The following is a 16682-nucleotide window of genomic DNA, read 5'->3' on the forward strand; positions in this document are numbered from 1 at the left end:
ATTTTGTGATGATAGTGAAGGCAACACATAAAACTACTTAAACACATCATACAATGTTGTTATACTTAAAATAAACTTATGCTGGTCTACACATTAAAACTAGTGTTTACAATCATGTTTTGCCATAATTAAATCATTAACTCTGTAGGGGACTCAACACAATGGTGTACTATTAAATTATCAAGAATTTGATGATTTATTAATATTTACAACTTAATTGTGACGATTACGGCTCTCGTTATTAAGAGGAAGAACATAACGTTATCAGTAAATAATTATAACGTCGGCTATCAAGTTGTTATATGGATGAAAAACGATTTAGGTGATTGGATCTTAATCTATAATGACATTAACACATAAATATAAAATTAATTATATTAAAATTTTGAATTCGATTTTCGGATTAACCGAATTAAAAATTTTCAAAATCGATTACGAATTCGGTTTCGGTTCGTGTCGATCAGGAAACTATTTTTTAAATTGGGTTTGATTTTTTTTTTGTTTAGTTTCAGTTTGGTTTTCGAATTAATCGGTTTCAAACCGAATTTTGAACACCCGTATTAAGATCTGTATACTTCCGAAAGTGTTTGTTTCCTGTTATGTAGTGCACCACAAAACAGTTTAGTATCATGCAGAAATATAAAAAAAAATTCGTTTTCTGAAAATAAGTCTGAGGTTCGTTTCACAACCTTATTAAACTAGTAAGACAAATCCAATATACAATATATTTAACAATAGAAATCACAAGGTAATGTCTTCATTGATCAATTTTATTGTAAAAAAGCATTGTTGATGGGGACTTAGGAGAGTATAAAAACATCTCGTTACAAGCAAACACAAATATACGAAAGTACACACACATGACCATAAATCCACCCTTCCCCAGTTGTAGTCTTATAGATGCTCTAATAAGGTATGTACAGATGGAAGATAGATCTATAATTTCTCTATATTCAATTGACCCAATCTTATTACATGAGGATACGCCCCAAGATTAAGGAATGGCTAGACGTGACGATTCCGAACCAGTGGCGAAAATACATGTGTGTGTGTGTGTGGGGGGGGGGGGGGGGGGGGGGGGGGGGGGGCCTCAGTGGATTATTTTTTTCAGTTTTAAAATTTTGGGTTTTTCGACTTTGCTCCCGGTGGATTTTTTTTTTGCCCCAAAACCAACATATTTTGCCCCAAAACCAACATATTTTGTCCCAAAACCTTCAACTTTTGCTCAAAAACCTTTAACTTTTGCCCAAAACCCTTCATAATTTGCCCCAAAACCTCAATTTTTTTCGCCAAAACCTCCATATTTTGTCCAAAAAAAATTGCTACGGTTTTAATTTTATTTTGCCCCCGGTAAAAAAATCCTAGTTCCGCCACTGTTCCGAACTATTTACTAATGTACGAATATTAGGTTTAATTCGAAAGCTCTAATTTAAACAAGAATACGTCATACGAGTTAAGAGTCACATAAAGTGTCTATTTAATGAATTCAGCCTCATGCATAGTTAAAGTGAAAATTACAAATTAGTGTTGTAATTAGTATGTGTTGTTATTGAAATTATGCATCATCAACAATATATAAAGACCAAAAAAAGAAATGGACAAAATAGAGATAATGGGTCGAACAAACCTGACCCGTTTCACCCATTACCCAACTTGTCACCTCTAGGCAATGGCTAAATGGTGTCGAATGTGACAAACTGGTCAATTATGAGTAAAGTGCCTTTCCAAACAAGGAAAAGTACATACAACTTTGTATATGTGAGACTCATTTTCTATTTTCCGCTTATGATCTTTCAATGCTTTTGGAGGTAGAGGATAAAGTCCAACTTAAATCTTATTTGAGGGTGTCTGTGTGTGTAAACTAAGTCAACTGATGTAACACAAACAATCTAATCCCTTGAACATGCTTAAGAGTTATTTCACCACATAAATAGGGTCAAATATGAATACACTTGTGCAAACTTTATACGGAGTATTAATTAATTATTAATTAATTAATTATATTATGGAATTCCTAGGAGACAGGTACAATATGGTTTGACTTTGAATTAAATGAGTACTTTATGATTAATACAAAATTTAATTTATTTATTTATTTATGCATCTACCAAATAAATATCATACCTTTCATCATTGAGATCTCTATATATATCTGCTTAAACTCCAAACCATTAACCCAATCTTATCATCTGATCATCAGTAAATCGCAGTCAAACAGTCAACGTTTCAAACGCGAACAAATTATCATCAATGGCGATCCCTTCACGTTTCTTGATTGTTTTTCTTATGCTCTCCTGCTTTGTTGCAACTAGCTATAGTGTGACCTTTTCTTCCCTTAATCATACTCTCATAGTTGGCGCTTCACCTAAACCAGGCCAAGGTTTGACCATAACTTTGACTTTATTTTAACGAAAACAATACTGCATAAGGTTATTATTTATTAAACAAGTGTTAATTATCTTTAAATCATATTTTTCAGTTCTTAAGGGAGGGGAAGATAAGATCACAGTGACATGGTCATTTAACCAGACGTTCCCAGCTGGAACCGACTCCGACTACAAGACCGTAAAAGTCAAACTTTGCTATGCACCCATTAGTCAAAAGGACCGAAAATGGAGGAAAACAAATGACCTTTTGAAAAAAGACAAGACTTGTTTACAAAAGATTGTTGCTAAGCCATACGTAGCGTCAAACAACTCGTTTACATGGACTGTAGAAAAAGACGTACCGACTGGAACGTATTTCGTGAGGGCCTACGCGTTCAATGCTCAGGATGTACAAGTAGCCTATGGTCAAACCACAGATGCTAAGAAAACTACCAACTTGTTTGAGATCCAAGCGATCACGGGTCGTAGCACGTCGCTTGATATTGCGTCGGTATGTTTTTCGGCTTTTTCGGTAGTTGCGTTGGCGGGATTTTTCTACATGGAGAAGAGTAAGGCAAAATCATCCATACAAAAATGAGATTTATCAATATTCAAAGACAAAAAAAGGAAGAATTATAATTTGGTTTTTATTATGTGGTGTGCAGATAAATACTGTAAGAGATTGTTGTTATAGAACTGAGTTAACTTTGTTTTTTTCTTCTCCTTATTCATTGTTTTGGATCCAACTGTCAGGTAACATAAATCTGTCTTACATTTCTTAAGTTAAACTATTTGAATAATCTTCAGCTAAGTGTATATTATTAGATAGAAAATGGATATGAATCGAGATTTCATGTAATATCCTATAAAACTAAAACTCGTGACTGATATTTAATCACTCACTACTTACAAATTATTATAAAAGTTCGTAAACTATATAATTGGTACCAAATTGATTGTGTATCATGCTAGAAATAAATACATTAAGATTAACAAGTAGAGGTCAATTTCATTGTACTAAAATTGAAACTAAATTATTAGTACTATCCATAGTAAATGGGGAAGAGGAACCCATCGGTTGGATTAAATTTATTTAGCCAATATTTATTGAAAGGGATAGGATAAGTCATACCTCAAATTATATAACTAACATGCATCATTCCTTTTACCATCTGTTGGCTAAAACAACGAGATGAAGTAATCACCAACTTGATAGTTTTTTTCTCTCTCTATCATAATTTTAAGAGGAAGGGAATAGAGACATTCAAAGAAGAACACAAAATATTTGCGGGTCTAGTTTTGGTTCTAACACGAACACGCTTTAAAGCTAACTACTAATCAACATCTTTGTTATTGATGTATAATTTGTTTAAAGTTACTAGTTTTAGATAGACTACATATCACATGGATTATTATGGATATGAGATGTTAAGATTTTGGGTACAAATGGGTATCTTTTATAAATATTGATCTTAAGCAAATTGTAGTCATATGTTTAGTAATGGAGTATTTAAAACCCTTATGTAACTAGTATATACAAAAAAAAAAAAAAAAAAAAAAAAAAAAAAAAAAAAAATTACAATGTGTTTAAGTTACAGCGTACATTTTTTGGTACTGACTATGCTAAATATTAATGGGGGTACTTACAAAGTTATATGTAATGAATATGAATATTGGGATTTAGCCATGCAAATGATGGTGGTTTGATCAAATGAATTAAACAAGTAGCATGTGTTAATCGAATGGCTAAAAGAAATGGGCATGTGGCCACTATCAGTGTTAATCCACTTATGTAGTAAATTACTAAACGATAAATAGAAATTAAATATAAATATGAAATGATAATACATAATTAGGTGGATATATTTTAGACACTTTGAAATATGGAAGTCATAGATAGAAATCTTAATATGATAGCATAACTTAGAATTCATGAAACAGTTTAGATATAAATAAGCACATAAAAATCATATGGTAACACTACCTAAATAAAGGATATTACATACTCCCTACTTGAATGTATTTTGTGCTTATACGTGCGTGTTCATTAGATTCGGCTCGGTGATCGCATCCTTTCGGTGGTTTATTGATGTCCTTGGAGTTTCAACATTCAACAACATAAGGTACGGATATTCTAGGTGGTTTTAGGATCGCTTCGGTAAATCTTCCTCTCAAAACTTTGTTTCGAATTATGTAAATATTATGGTATGACATGCTTGTTCAAAATGTGTGTTTATTAGTCTTTGAAATATATTATAGTTTCCTCATGTATGATGTACTAACGATTTTGGATGTTTGTTGTTTGAGGAATCATAATACTTTTGGTATTTGAAAATTGTGTCAAAACCGTGTCTTAAAACCTCAACCAAAACAGTCCATAATTCAGCCCAAAAGTCAGCTCAGAAACTGTCGCGAAAAGCCCTGAAAGTGTCGCTAAATAGCCTGAAAGTGTCACGAAACACTCTGAAACTGTCGCGAAAGTGCTGTCTTGAAACTGTCACGAATTCAGCTCCATAAACAGCCCCGGACAGCCCGAAAACAGCCCCGAAAAGGTTGGAAACGTCCCGGTAAAGAACGTGTGTGTGTGTGTGACGAGTGGTACGGTGATTCGTATAGAGTGTCCTTCATTTCACGTGGCTTTACATGTCCCGTTTAGTCCCGTTTAAGTTGTTAATATGTAAAGGGCTAAAGTATTATGTAACATGATTCGTGACAAAAGTTAGACCGAATGGTTGGGTTGACACGTGATTTTAAAATAATACGGCATACAATGTTTTATACATTTTAAGTGTTTGGTCAAGCGTAAAATATTTAAGTCAACTCGTTATTTCTTTTTAAAACATATTTTAAAGTCCATTAGTCACTTTAAAAGTATTTGAACATTTATAATTAATAAGTCGGTTAAAACGGTTTCTTAAAATATGTCTAAGAGTAACCTATCCATGAAGGTCCAGTGGGCGCATTATAGTGACACCGATAATGTGGCATCGACCGTAGTGATGTATTTGTTTATATCTACGACGTCTCCTTTTGATTATCCGGTAGTTGGTACGAGCTCATTATTATTATATTTTGATAGGAGGCGTATGGATCGATCCTAGGATTTTGTTTTGACGGTGTACGTTCATCGTAGTGTCATACGAAACGTCACAGATATGGATGATTAGTGGAGTAGCTACCCTATGATTTCATTTTGATACTTTGTTACTATTTGTTTGACTCTTAGTGCATTATTTTATGAAATTTGCATCATGATATACGTTATTGTGGATCTATACATATTCACACTTTGTTTTGCAACTAAGTTATTTTTAAAATAAGTTCGTTTTGAAATTAATTTTGCATGTCATACTATACTCCGTTCTTTGTTATATCCGTTCACTGGGCTTTGGATCAGTCGTATTCTTTGTTTTCCTTCTTATACGACAGGTAATCAAGGGGGCGTTGGGAACGAGGGAAGAGTGTAGAGTGAAGTGAACTTAGCACCATGCCTTAGAGATTTCCTTCAAGATTTAGTAGCTTATTTTTGGTTTAATAGTACTTTTGAATAAGGTTGTCAACTTTGGTTTTGACTATGGTTAGAATTCGAATAAGAATAACGCTCATTTATCTATTAAGTTACCTTTATTTATAAGTTTTGGATTAGGGTCTTTACAGATGGTATCAGAGCTTAGGCTCTTTCTTGTAGAAACTTAAGTCCAAAGTTATGGCCTGTGAGATTTGAGTAGACTTTTGGGTTAGGATTTTCCTTCCGCTTCAACATTCTTGTTCCACTTTGAATATTCTTTTGTTATTCTTCATACTAATTGTAACCGCTATGTCCTCGTCTCGTTTAATAGATGGCACTGAAAAAAAAGGAAATGTCTAAGGAAGAAGTAGAAAACAAGATTAACCAAACTATCACGAATTTGTTACCCAACATTGTAGCTCAAGCTATTGACATGATGCGTAAGCAAGGTGGTGAGACTTTTAACCATGAAGAAGAGGATGAATATAAGGAGGATAAAACTGTAACGGGAGATGTTATTCATGTTTGGCTAGGACGGTTTCAAAAACAGCATCCTTTGTCATTCAGCACTGCTAGTACTCATGTTGAAGCTGATAATTGGATCACTCACATTGAGAAGATATACCGAGTGCTTGGTTGTGAAGAGAGGTTTTGGGTGCCATTGGCTGTTTATAAACTAGAGGGGGATGCTCAGCGTTGGTGGATTGCTTTGAGAAAAGCGAAAGGGTGTATCGATTTTGAGGATTCATTAGATTGGGTTGATTTCAAGGAGTTGTTTTCCGTCAGTACTTTTCTGAGGCGGAGAAAGAGGCTGTGATTCGAGAGTATGCGAATATTAAGCAAGAGAGTGATGAGTCTATTAATGATTTCACTAAGAGGTTTTTGAGGCTTGTGGATTTGATTGGGGCTGCTGCTGGGTCTGCTGAGGACCAAGCCCGTAAGTACAATTGGGCTGTTCATGGGCATTGCCGCTCTAAAATGATTAATCTGAAATGTTTTGATGTCGCCGAGGCATTCGATTATGCTCGAAATTTGGAGATGGAGCTAGCCGAGTATTTGGCTACTAAAAATGATGATGGTAAGAACAAGAGGGTTAAGATTGCACAACCACTACGATCTGTGCCTGCACTGACTACTAAACAGGGTCAACAATCTGGGAACCAAGGGTACCGTAGTAATAATTGAAATAATAGAGGAAATCAGCAAAGGATTGACAACGGGCCAAATAATAATAACCATGGTCAATTACAAGTGTACCGTCCCCAAGGGCAGCAAAGGGGTAACGTAAGCATGAGATAATGTTTATAGACTAATCGTTAACACATCAACATGAAGTTTAGTAAACAGAGTGGCGTACCTTGGTATAAAGGTGTACACTGTACAGTTATGTGTTATTTGCTTCAATTATAATATTGTCACAAAGGCACACGATAGATAGTTGAAAAAACCTAATGACCTGATATTAACTACAAAACAAGTGTACATAGTTTAATATGTTTAAAAATAGATCATAAATTAAAATATTTACCTGTCACACCAGATAGCATCACAGATCAGCACCCGGGAATTATGCTGTTGTTCCCTTCTAAGATCTTGAAGCATCCACTAATTAAAAGCATTATTCTGTTCGTTAATTCTTTGTATAATCAGCTGACGAGTGTATGGCAAGGAAAAATCATTTATTTAAAGGCAGACTAGTCGGCCAGAACGAAACTTATTGATAGTGATCGGTTATATCAAAACAAAACAAGACGAAAAACCTTTAGATGAAACTCCAAGCTAAAGCCAACGAAAAGAGGTCGGGAAGAGAGGACCCATATAAATTTTAAAAACTTGAGATGAACAAACTCAAACCCAAAAGCCATAAGATGACAATTCATAAATTTTTAACCCTATGCCAAAACATCTACAGCAAAAATTACCAAAATATCTGATCACTTGTCGGTATGGGTGTAAGTGAGCCGAGTTACTAGAGCTGGACTCGTTAAGTGCTCAATTCGAGCCTAGATTAAACGAGCAAGAATTTGAGCTTGAACATGTGATGACTCGGGAATTTCCGACCAAATTTAAACTTAATCTTTATATGAATTCGACACGATAAGCAAAGTCTGTAATGTTGAGTCTCGAAAATGTTTGAACTGTTTCATATATTCAATTAACCTTCGACTGTTCTCGACGATTCACGAACAACTACTTGTAAATAGATACGTATATATATTAATTCGAAATATAATTTGAAATATTATATTATTTAGTTATTAGAATTCATTTTGTAAAATAAAATAATATAAGATATAATAAAATTTATTATTAAAATAAATCTACATATAAATATAAAAGTTTATTGAATACATTTATTAATTAAACACTCGGTTGACATTTCGTTAGTGTTCATATAAACCTAATACGAATTTATGAAGATTTAAAATAAAAGGTAGTCCGTAAATGTTGATGGCTAGCATATCACACGTTTATTATTATCATTACATTATTTATTATTATATATATTTCTATTTCAAATGGATTAGATACATAAATTAATGTCTTTTTCTGTATCCTGTCAACTTCACTACTCAATTAACTAACCCACTTGTGAAATAAGAACACATCCGTGATATTGAATGGAGATTAAAGATTTCTATATTTACTTTACGATCATTTCATTTTCATCCATAATTCAATTATTAATGTAATTACACTGCTTGTGTCTAATTCATAATCATAATCTTTCTATATATATACTTGATAAATATGCATGGGAACCACCGTCCTCAAATTTAACCACACCCAATGTTCCACTCCAATTATATAATACGTATACAGAAAGATCCCACTTGAAATTGATGACTAACAAGTTCTGTCTAATTCAAGGATCTTCCACAATCCACAATCTCTTCTTTTATTATATATATACATACATAGTAATAGCATAAATATAAAAAGCTCAATCATCACATTGCTTTCTGTTTAAAGTCCTAACCACTTCCTTTTTTTTTTCTTCTTTGATAAGTTAAAACACGTCCATTTATATGCTTACATTGACAAAACAAGATACATGCATATTATAATTATCAAGAATTACAACTAGTGCCTATCTATTGTTCTTATTCGATCACCAATCCAAACACAATCTCACTTTCTTCAAATAATGATACATATTAAATTATTATTCCACTTTCTGTTAGCAATCTTTATCTATCACTATCTACTCTATCTTTCTAGCTAATTACTATATCTATACATTTACATATATACGGGATTGATAGAGGAGACACTCCACTTACTTCTGTGGCACACACAAAAACAACACACCCACTTCTGTATCTTCTTCGATGTCGTCCTCTTTTGATCGACTAACCACACCTCCATAACCATCACCTCGATCCCTTTTACTTCTGGTTTAGACCCATAACAGACTCAAAACATCACCACGACAAAACACTGCTATAACATCATGCAAGAACCTTCTGCTAGCTGCTATCGTTTATTAATTTCTGTTCGAAACCATTACTACAAGGAGTCAAACAACCAGCCTGAACAGCTGCTGCATTCCTGTATATGACTGTCCAAAACAATCAAAACAAACAACTTTATGTAGCTATGACTACAGCTGACTTCTACTTCTGTTTTCAATCATCACTTAACGGCTAAGACACCCAACCATTGATCATCATATATACCTGCTGCTGCTATTCTTTTCTGTTCCTGTTTCGAATCAATCTCCAAGCACCACCACAGCCTCATCTGTTTCTGTTTCTATTCTGTTACAGCAAACAAAGGAATGATGATAATACAGATTCGATGAATAAGGTGAAGAATAAAGCTCATGATAATATATTGATATTGATATAATTATGATTAAGAAAACAAATACATTATCTATTCTATTATGCCATAGCAATCTCCAAAAATCGTTAACCCTAATCAAACAACAACCTTTTTAATCAAGATTTGATCCTGTTTCTGGCTTTTGCTTATTCTACCTGCACTACTTACCCAACAAACTCTTTACGGTTGCTCTTCGAATGACTTAATTGTTGCTACAACCCTTAAACCCACAGTCACAACCATTAGAACCACCTCTGCAAAAACCATCTTCACTATAACCAAAATACCAACACACATTATTAAAATTGTTAGATTTTTATTCTATTCGATAAAACATTCCAAACCTGAAATCCATGATCCATGACTACTGATGCATGTACCTACGATATTTCGATTAGAGCCAAAACAATTCCAGATATGTCGAACAATTTCATTATTCTTTTGATTACCATCAAGAACCCAAATCGAAACCCACCAAGACCAAAAATTATTAGTATTTATAATTGATACATTAAAAAGTACAGAGCAAATATACAGATGGATAATGAAATTAGGAGAATAACAATAAACCAATTACCTACTTGAATCAATTGATGAACCGAATTTATGATAAGATCGATTAAGGGTGATTGCAAATCGATGAAGATCTGAACGGTGATGAGAATGAATCGATGATTTACAAAACAGTTATGACTTCTTCTGGATCGATCTGTTGAAGAATCGAAGGTTCTGCATCTTGCTTTTGAGAACCTCGATCTGATTTGGAGCAGATATCACAAAACGCGAATAAATATTGTTAGGTATAATTATAAAAATAATTATTATTATTAATCATTTATATATTTTTTTTACTCGTATATTTTTAAAACCAAAAGGGGAAACGAATTTAGTCTGGTATGACTATTGGGCTGCCCTCATCAAATTGGACTACAAATAAGCCCAACATGTTAATGTTAAATGATATGATTAATTGGGCTAAAATTATGACTAGTTACTAATATTATTATTATTATTATTATTATTATTATTATTATTATTATTATTATTATTATTATTATTATCATTATTATTATTATCATTATTATTTTTATTACTATTATCATAAGTATTAATATTATTATTAATATTATTATCATTATAGATATTACTTGGAGTCATTCATGGCATATTTCAAAAGACGTTGCATTCGAGTCGTCGAGTTCATCAAGATTATTATTAAGACAATTATAGTTGGATATATTATGAAATGGTACACATGTCTGTCAACTTTAGATGTAATGAAAGATTGTCTTTTCAAAACGAATGCAATGTTTGTAAAATATATCATATAGAGGTCAAGTACCTCGCGATGTAATCAACTGTTGTGAATCGTTTATAATCGATATGGACTTCGTGTAACAACCCAACCCGTTAACCAACCAATAACGCGAAATAAATTTTTTTATTGCTGGAACAGCATATGGCAAGGCGCGCCATATAGCCGCGTGGCGCGCCAAACTGGCCTGTCCAAAAAGTCATGAAATGCGAAAATGTTTGACCACTTCCCGACGTATTTAGACAAAACGCTTTTCACAACCTATTCATATATGAAAAACTAACACGTTCCATTCATAAAATAAGTTTTACGAGGCCGGGCCCACATCGGCCGTTTTACGACTTTCATACGAAAATACAAGTTTTCAATCACATGATTTGTAACACCAAATAAAGCCGAGCATGGCAATTGGGGATACGCTACCCAATCCTAATCAATCCAAAAGCAAGCCTTCTAAAGAAACTACTCGAGCCACTAGTTCCCGCGCTTACCCGAGCCACCGCATCCATGCAATCTATAAAAATGTCAACAACAAGAGGGTAAGCTAACGCTTAGTGAGTGATAATATACTACATACATATATATGCATAAAATGGATACGCCGCATAAATAATCAAATACCGCATACCGGAGCATCCAAACATAAAGGCAAGCTAGTCTAAGCATACCGTAATCATTAAGCAAAGAGCTAATACCATCAACAATAAAGTAAGTTCACCAACGACGATGTGAACAACGCCAATAAGCTACACCCTAAGGTTTAGCTACACCACAACAATACATTAATATATATATATATATATATATATATATATATATATATATATATATATATATATATATATATATATATATATATATATATATATATATACACACAACAATATGACAAACATCGATGTTCACAACATCCATTAGTATTCAAGATCTCAAGGCTAGCACCGCGAATGATATCGTCAACATCGAACTTAAACCCCATCCGCCCCATTTAATGTGGTATCGTCAACATCGAACTTAAAACCCACATATGAGGTATCGTCAACATCGAACTTTAATCCCTCATCAAATCACTACAATAGTGGTATGGCATCGTCAACATCGAACTTTAACTCCATACATATGAGGTATCGTCAACACCGAACTTTAAACCCCCATCCAACAAACATAGTAATATGGCATCGTCAACATTGAACTTTAAATGCATACATATGAGGTATCGTCAACACCGAACTTTAAGCCCTCATCAACATCACAAATATACTCTAGGGTATGGTATCGTCAACATCGAACTTCAACCCATACCCTACAAATAAATAACTCATATACATACGTATATAATTATTCCACTCACAAGCCCATGTGATAATGTACACACGAAGTGTGCACCTCGCCAAAGGTGGTCAACCAAAACGCACAACCGTGCCAATTGGACATGTACACAAGTCCAATAATTCCACCTATATGTGAAGTGAGCTCTATAACCGAGAACCACTTCACCCGACCCGCACCCATCCTACACATACATATGCATATAGGATATTAACACTCACCTTGAAGTCTTGATGGATGCCACCGAATAATCCGCAATCGCCGATGGAATGTACCTATTCCATTTATCATATAACAAGTAACATAATTATGGTGGATATACAAATCAACCCAAATTGACTACTAGTGCAATTTCGACCCAAATGCACTTCCAAGCACAAAATCGCGCCCAAACTAACCAATAATCACTTACACAAGTGAGAATGGTCCTAATATGCCAATCAAACCCAAACATAGGTGTTAAACACCTATCTTGCCCAAAATGACACTTAAACCCTAATTTGACCCATAAGAAGTCAATATCAAGCCATTAGCAAGTTTTGACACCAAAACATATTTAACTCGGTTCTATGCTTCAACTTAATCCATTTTAAGTTTATAAACCTTATTAAATCGGCAATTGAGTCATAATCATCAACAAACCCTAATTTTGACTCTAGATAAAATTAGTCAACCATAAGAACCCTAATGGTTTCCAAAACACCAATAATCACTAACACTAGTGATTATACACCATTTACAAGTCTTAAACATGGTTAAATCATTAACCAACCCAAAACCCGCCAAATATCAAAATAGCAAGTTTCCATAAACCCTCTTCATTAACCAAATGGGTTTTACAACTAACAATCTCAAACCCTAACTTGAATATCAAATCTAACAAATGAAATTCGGAGTTAGAACTTACCAATACTACCAAAACATAGCTAGGAGCGAGATGAACAACTTTAAAACCCGAGCTTTGGCGAGAACTCAACTCCTTCTTCTCCAAATCAAGCTCTCTCACTCTAGAACTCTTCCTCTCTCTCTAGATGTGGATGAGAGTGTTTGTGTGGGTGAGAAATAAGCTCCAATGGAGTTCTAGATCAGTCTTGATGACCCCAAACCGACCCTAATTGAAAAGACCAAAGTACCCCTCATTTAAACCTTTTAAAAAGGCTGAAAATTGCATCAGCAGCAATCGGCGCGCCGCTCCAACCTACATGTCAGTTTTTAGAAACTTGTTTTGGCCATAACTTTTTGACCGTAGCTCCGTTTTCGATGAATCAAATATCGTTAGAAACGTAATAAGATTTCCTTTCCAATGGTAAGGCTTTGAAACATCAACACAAACTTTATTTGGGGTTGAAAAGATACGTACCCCCTTGTCACCTCAGACACGTCCAGTTTCCCTCGACGTTCGATCAAGCAACACGTACATGCGTCGTACACTTTATACACGCATCGTACACCATAAATACATTATGTACAATAAATATTTGGGTCTTACACTTCATCCGGATGGATTAGGACGGGTCTTCACAGTTGGTATCAGAGCGGAGGTCTTAGTGAACCAGGTCTTGCATTGGTATGTCTAACTGATAGTTGTTAGGATGCCTTAATGAGTCTGGACTTTGACCGTGTCTGCATGTCAAAAGTTTTGCTTACCATTTTTGTCGGAAATTATCTGCTTATCATCCTTAGGAAATTACCTGCTTATCATTCCTAGTCTAGACACATCTTACTGCAATGATTGCATGAATAGTGTATAGACAAAAATTCGTATCTTAGCGTATCTGCTAATTCATATCTTAGGATATCTGTTACTGTAGACTTTGCCTGACAGCTTCCGTATATTCCTCCATAACTTATGGGATTTTAGTATTATATATGCATATGTAAATTATGTATTGCAGGGTACTAATCTACATCCTATAATCTATTTCTTATCGAAAGTCCTTCATCTGATTGTATGAGATGAATCCCTCAACCAGTTCAAATTCCTCGGATTCCGACAGCTATTTTGATATGGAGTTTCACCTAAGCTCCGAAAGCAGTGTCACCAAAATGAATCAACCAATCATCCATCCCCAATTCATCTGATGAGTTCGTAGTCGACTTAATCAGTGGAGACGCGAAGAAGGGGATCCTTTTCACCAACCGATTTCACCTCTTGACAATGAACTTGAAGCGTTTACCGGCGAACCTGTTCAAGACACCATTTTCTCTCTCATTTCCAGAGTATCTCGTCACGATCATATACTATCTCAAATTCTAAACCTTATTCATCCGTTCGTTCCGACCGACAATCATTCCGGAATAATAGAAGAAGTCAACGAACTTCGCGCTCAAGTAATCAATTTAGAAAACATGGTGCAAAACTTACCAGCTTCAGCAACATCACCGGCACCAATAGTACCATCAACAACCCAAGTCTCCACATCACATGTCTCAACATCTCATTCTGTACTTCGAGTATAATCATCGTTCTACATGACGTTCTACATCATTTATCTTCGTTCGACATGGCGATTATGTAATCTCTAATGTTTTAGAGATTATATATATTCCTGTTCTAACGGTAAATCAAATGAGATTAATATCATATTAACTCATTAAATCCATAATTACATCTGAAGAAAATATATATGCAAGTATATTTTCATAAAGATTGTAATTAAAAATTCTTTTGTACAAACTGTTAATGGTGAAAATATTTTAACGGGTAGGTAATACCCAAATAATATTTAGATTTCACATTAATAAATTACACTGTACATTCTATGAATCAGATTTAATAGTCATTTACTATCCTACTTACATCCACCGATATACAAATCCGTTCACCACGAAATAACCATTTTCATTCAATTTCATATTTGGATTTTTGATCTATCAGAATCCAACAAGTAGCATAATGAAGAAAACATTGTACAAGATAAAATTTATTAGAAACAAACAAATTAACTATGAGAAATTTTGTTAAGAATCCACGCTAACGAAATCCTAGCTAACTGTTCCTAGCTAACTGTTGATTCCGTATTACATTTTAATTATCGCAATTTATTTATCGCAATTTAATTATCGCAATTTTAATTCTCGCAATTTTATTTATCGTCAATTAATTTCTGTTATTTACTTTACGCACTTTATTTATCGTCATTTAATTTCTGTTATTTATTTTACGCACTTTAAATATCGGGACACGTATACAAGGTTTTGACATATCATATCGATGCATCTATATATATTATTTGGAATCACCATAGACACTCTATATGCAGTAATGATCGAGTTCTCTATACAGGGTTGAGGTTGATTCTACAATAATATATATACTTTGAGTTGTGATCGAGTCTGAGACATGTACACGGGTCACGATACATATTAACTCGAATATTATATATATAATTATATATGAATTATTGAATTGCTAACTGTGGACTACCAACATTGGACAATTAAAATAAATTAAAATATTGATTATAACATATGAAACTAAACAATTCTTCAAGTTTTCCACTTGATTCATCTTAAACTTCATTTGAATCTTGACAATTCCAATCTGCGTTCAAACCTTTCATGATTCTTGAAAAAAACACCTCAATCGAGAGGATGAACCAACCACACTTCATCTACGGGAGAAAAGATTGATGCATATAATTGTACACCTGAAAACACTCGGAAACTGAGTAAACGTTTAATGCGTAGCTGTGCTAATTTCTTTAGTGTTACTATTACCCAAAATAACTTTGCAATCCCTTTTCAAATTAGACAATTTTGTCACAGCTTCAGCAAGTCGACTTCGACTTTTCATTCGAAGTAGCCTTACTATAATCCTGATATATACGATTACCCTTTTGATACCGGAGAATTCTTTTATATTCCACCATATTACCAGCAGACGTACCAGCAACCTCGTTGCTTTTTGGCTTAAATCTCTCTGACAAATCATTATATTTATTCATTGAAACCCTATCATATAATCATCCGCATCTTGTAACGAGAACTGCCATACCAATTACATGGAATCAGCAATCAGTACTTTGAAAACTCACAGCATATCTACATCAACAGTTATATGTAAGACATTTATCTTTTAGAATTATGATCCCTCATTCTGAAATTCTGAAAAGCACTCAGTCACAAATCAATACTCTGAATGTTGAAAAAGCTGAATGAAGCAGCAGAAACCATAGACAACCGTAAACGACCTTAATCATCGAAAGTTTGATGATAAAGAATAGTATGTTGGAAATGCTCAGAAAATTTGGAACTGAAAAACGGATTGAGCTAACCACGAAGGAGACCAAGGACAAATACAAGGACTATACCACATATTCAAAGAATCCAGGTA

The 16682-nt window shown here is 34.0% G+C and overlaps 1 protein-coding gene across 1 annotated transcript; it reads left to right on the forward strand.

The window, feature by feature from the left end:
• Positions 1-2119: 2119 nt before the first annotated feature.
• On the forward strand, positions 2120-3119 carry LOC139892506 (high-affinity nitrate transporter 3.1-like). Its single transcript, XM_071875613.1, has 2 exons — positions 2120-2380; positions 2480-3119. Exons 1-2 carry the CDS (start codon positions 2251-2253, stop codon positions 2962-2964), a joined length of 615 nt encoding a protein of 204 aa, XP_071731714.1. The 5' UTR covers positions 2120-2250; the 3' UTR covers positions 2965-3119.
• The last annotated feature ends 13563 nt before the right edge of the window (positions 3120-16682 follow it).

Source organism: Rutidosis leptorrhynchoides, chromosome 2, assembly GCF_046630445.1.
Source record: "Rutidosis leptorrhynchoides isolate AG116_Rl617_1_P2 chromosome 2, CSIRO_AGI_Rlap_v1, whole genome shotgun sequence".
Lineage (NCBI taxonomy): Eukaryota > Viridiplantae > Streptophyta > Magnoliopsida > Asterales > Asteraceae > Rutidosis > Rutidosis leptorrhynchoides.

Coding starts and splice junctions, on each gene's coding strand:
- LOC139892506 (XM_071875613.1), top strand. CDS start 2,251: ATGGCGATCCCTTCACGTTTCTTGATTGTTTTTCTTATGCTCTCCTGC. Junction 2,381..2,479: donor TTCACCTAAACCAGGCCAAG/GTTTGACCATAA, acceptor CATATTTTTCAG/TTCTTAAGGGAGGGGAAGAT.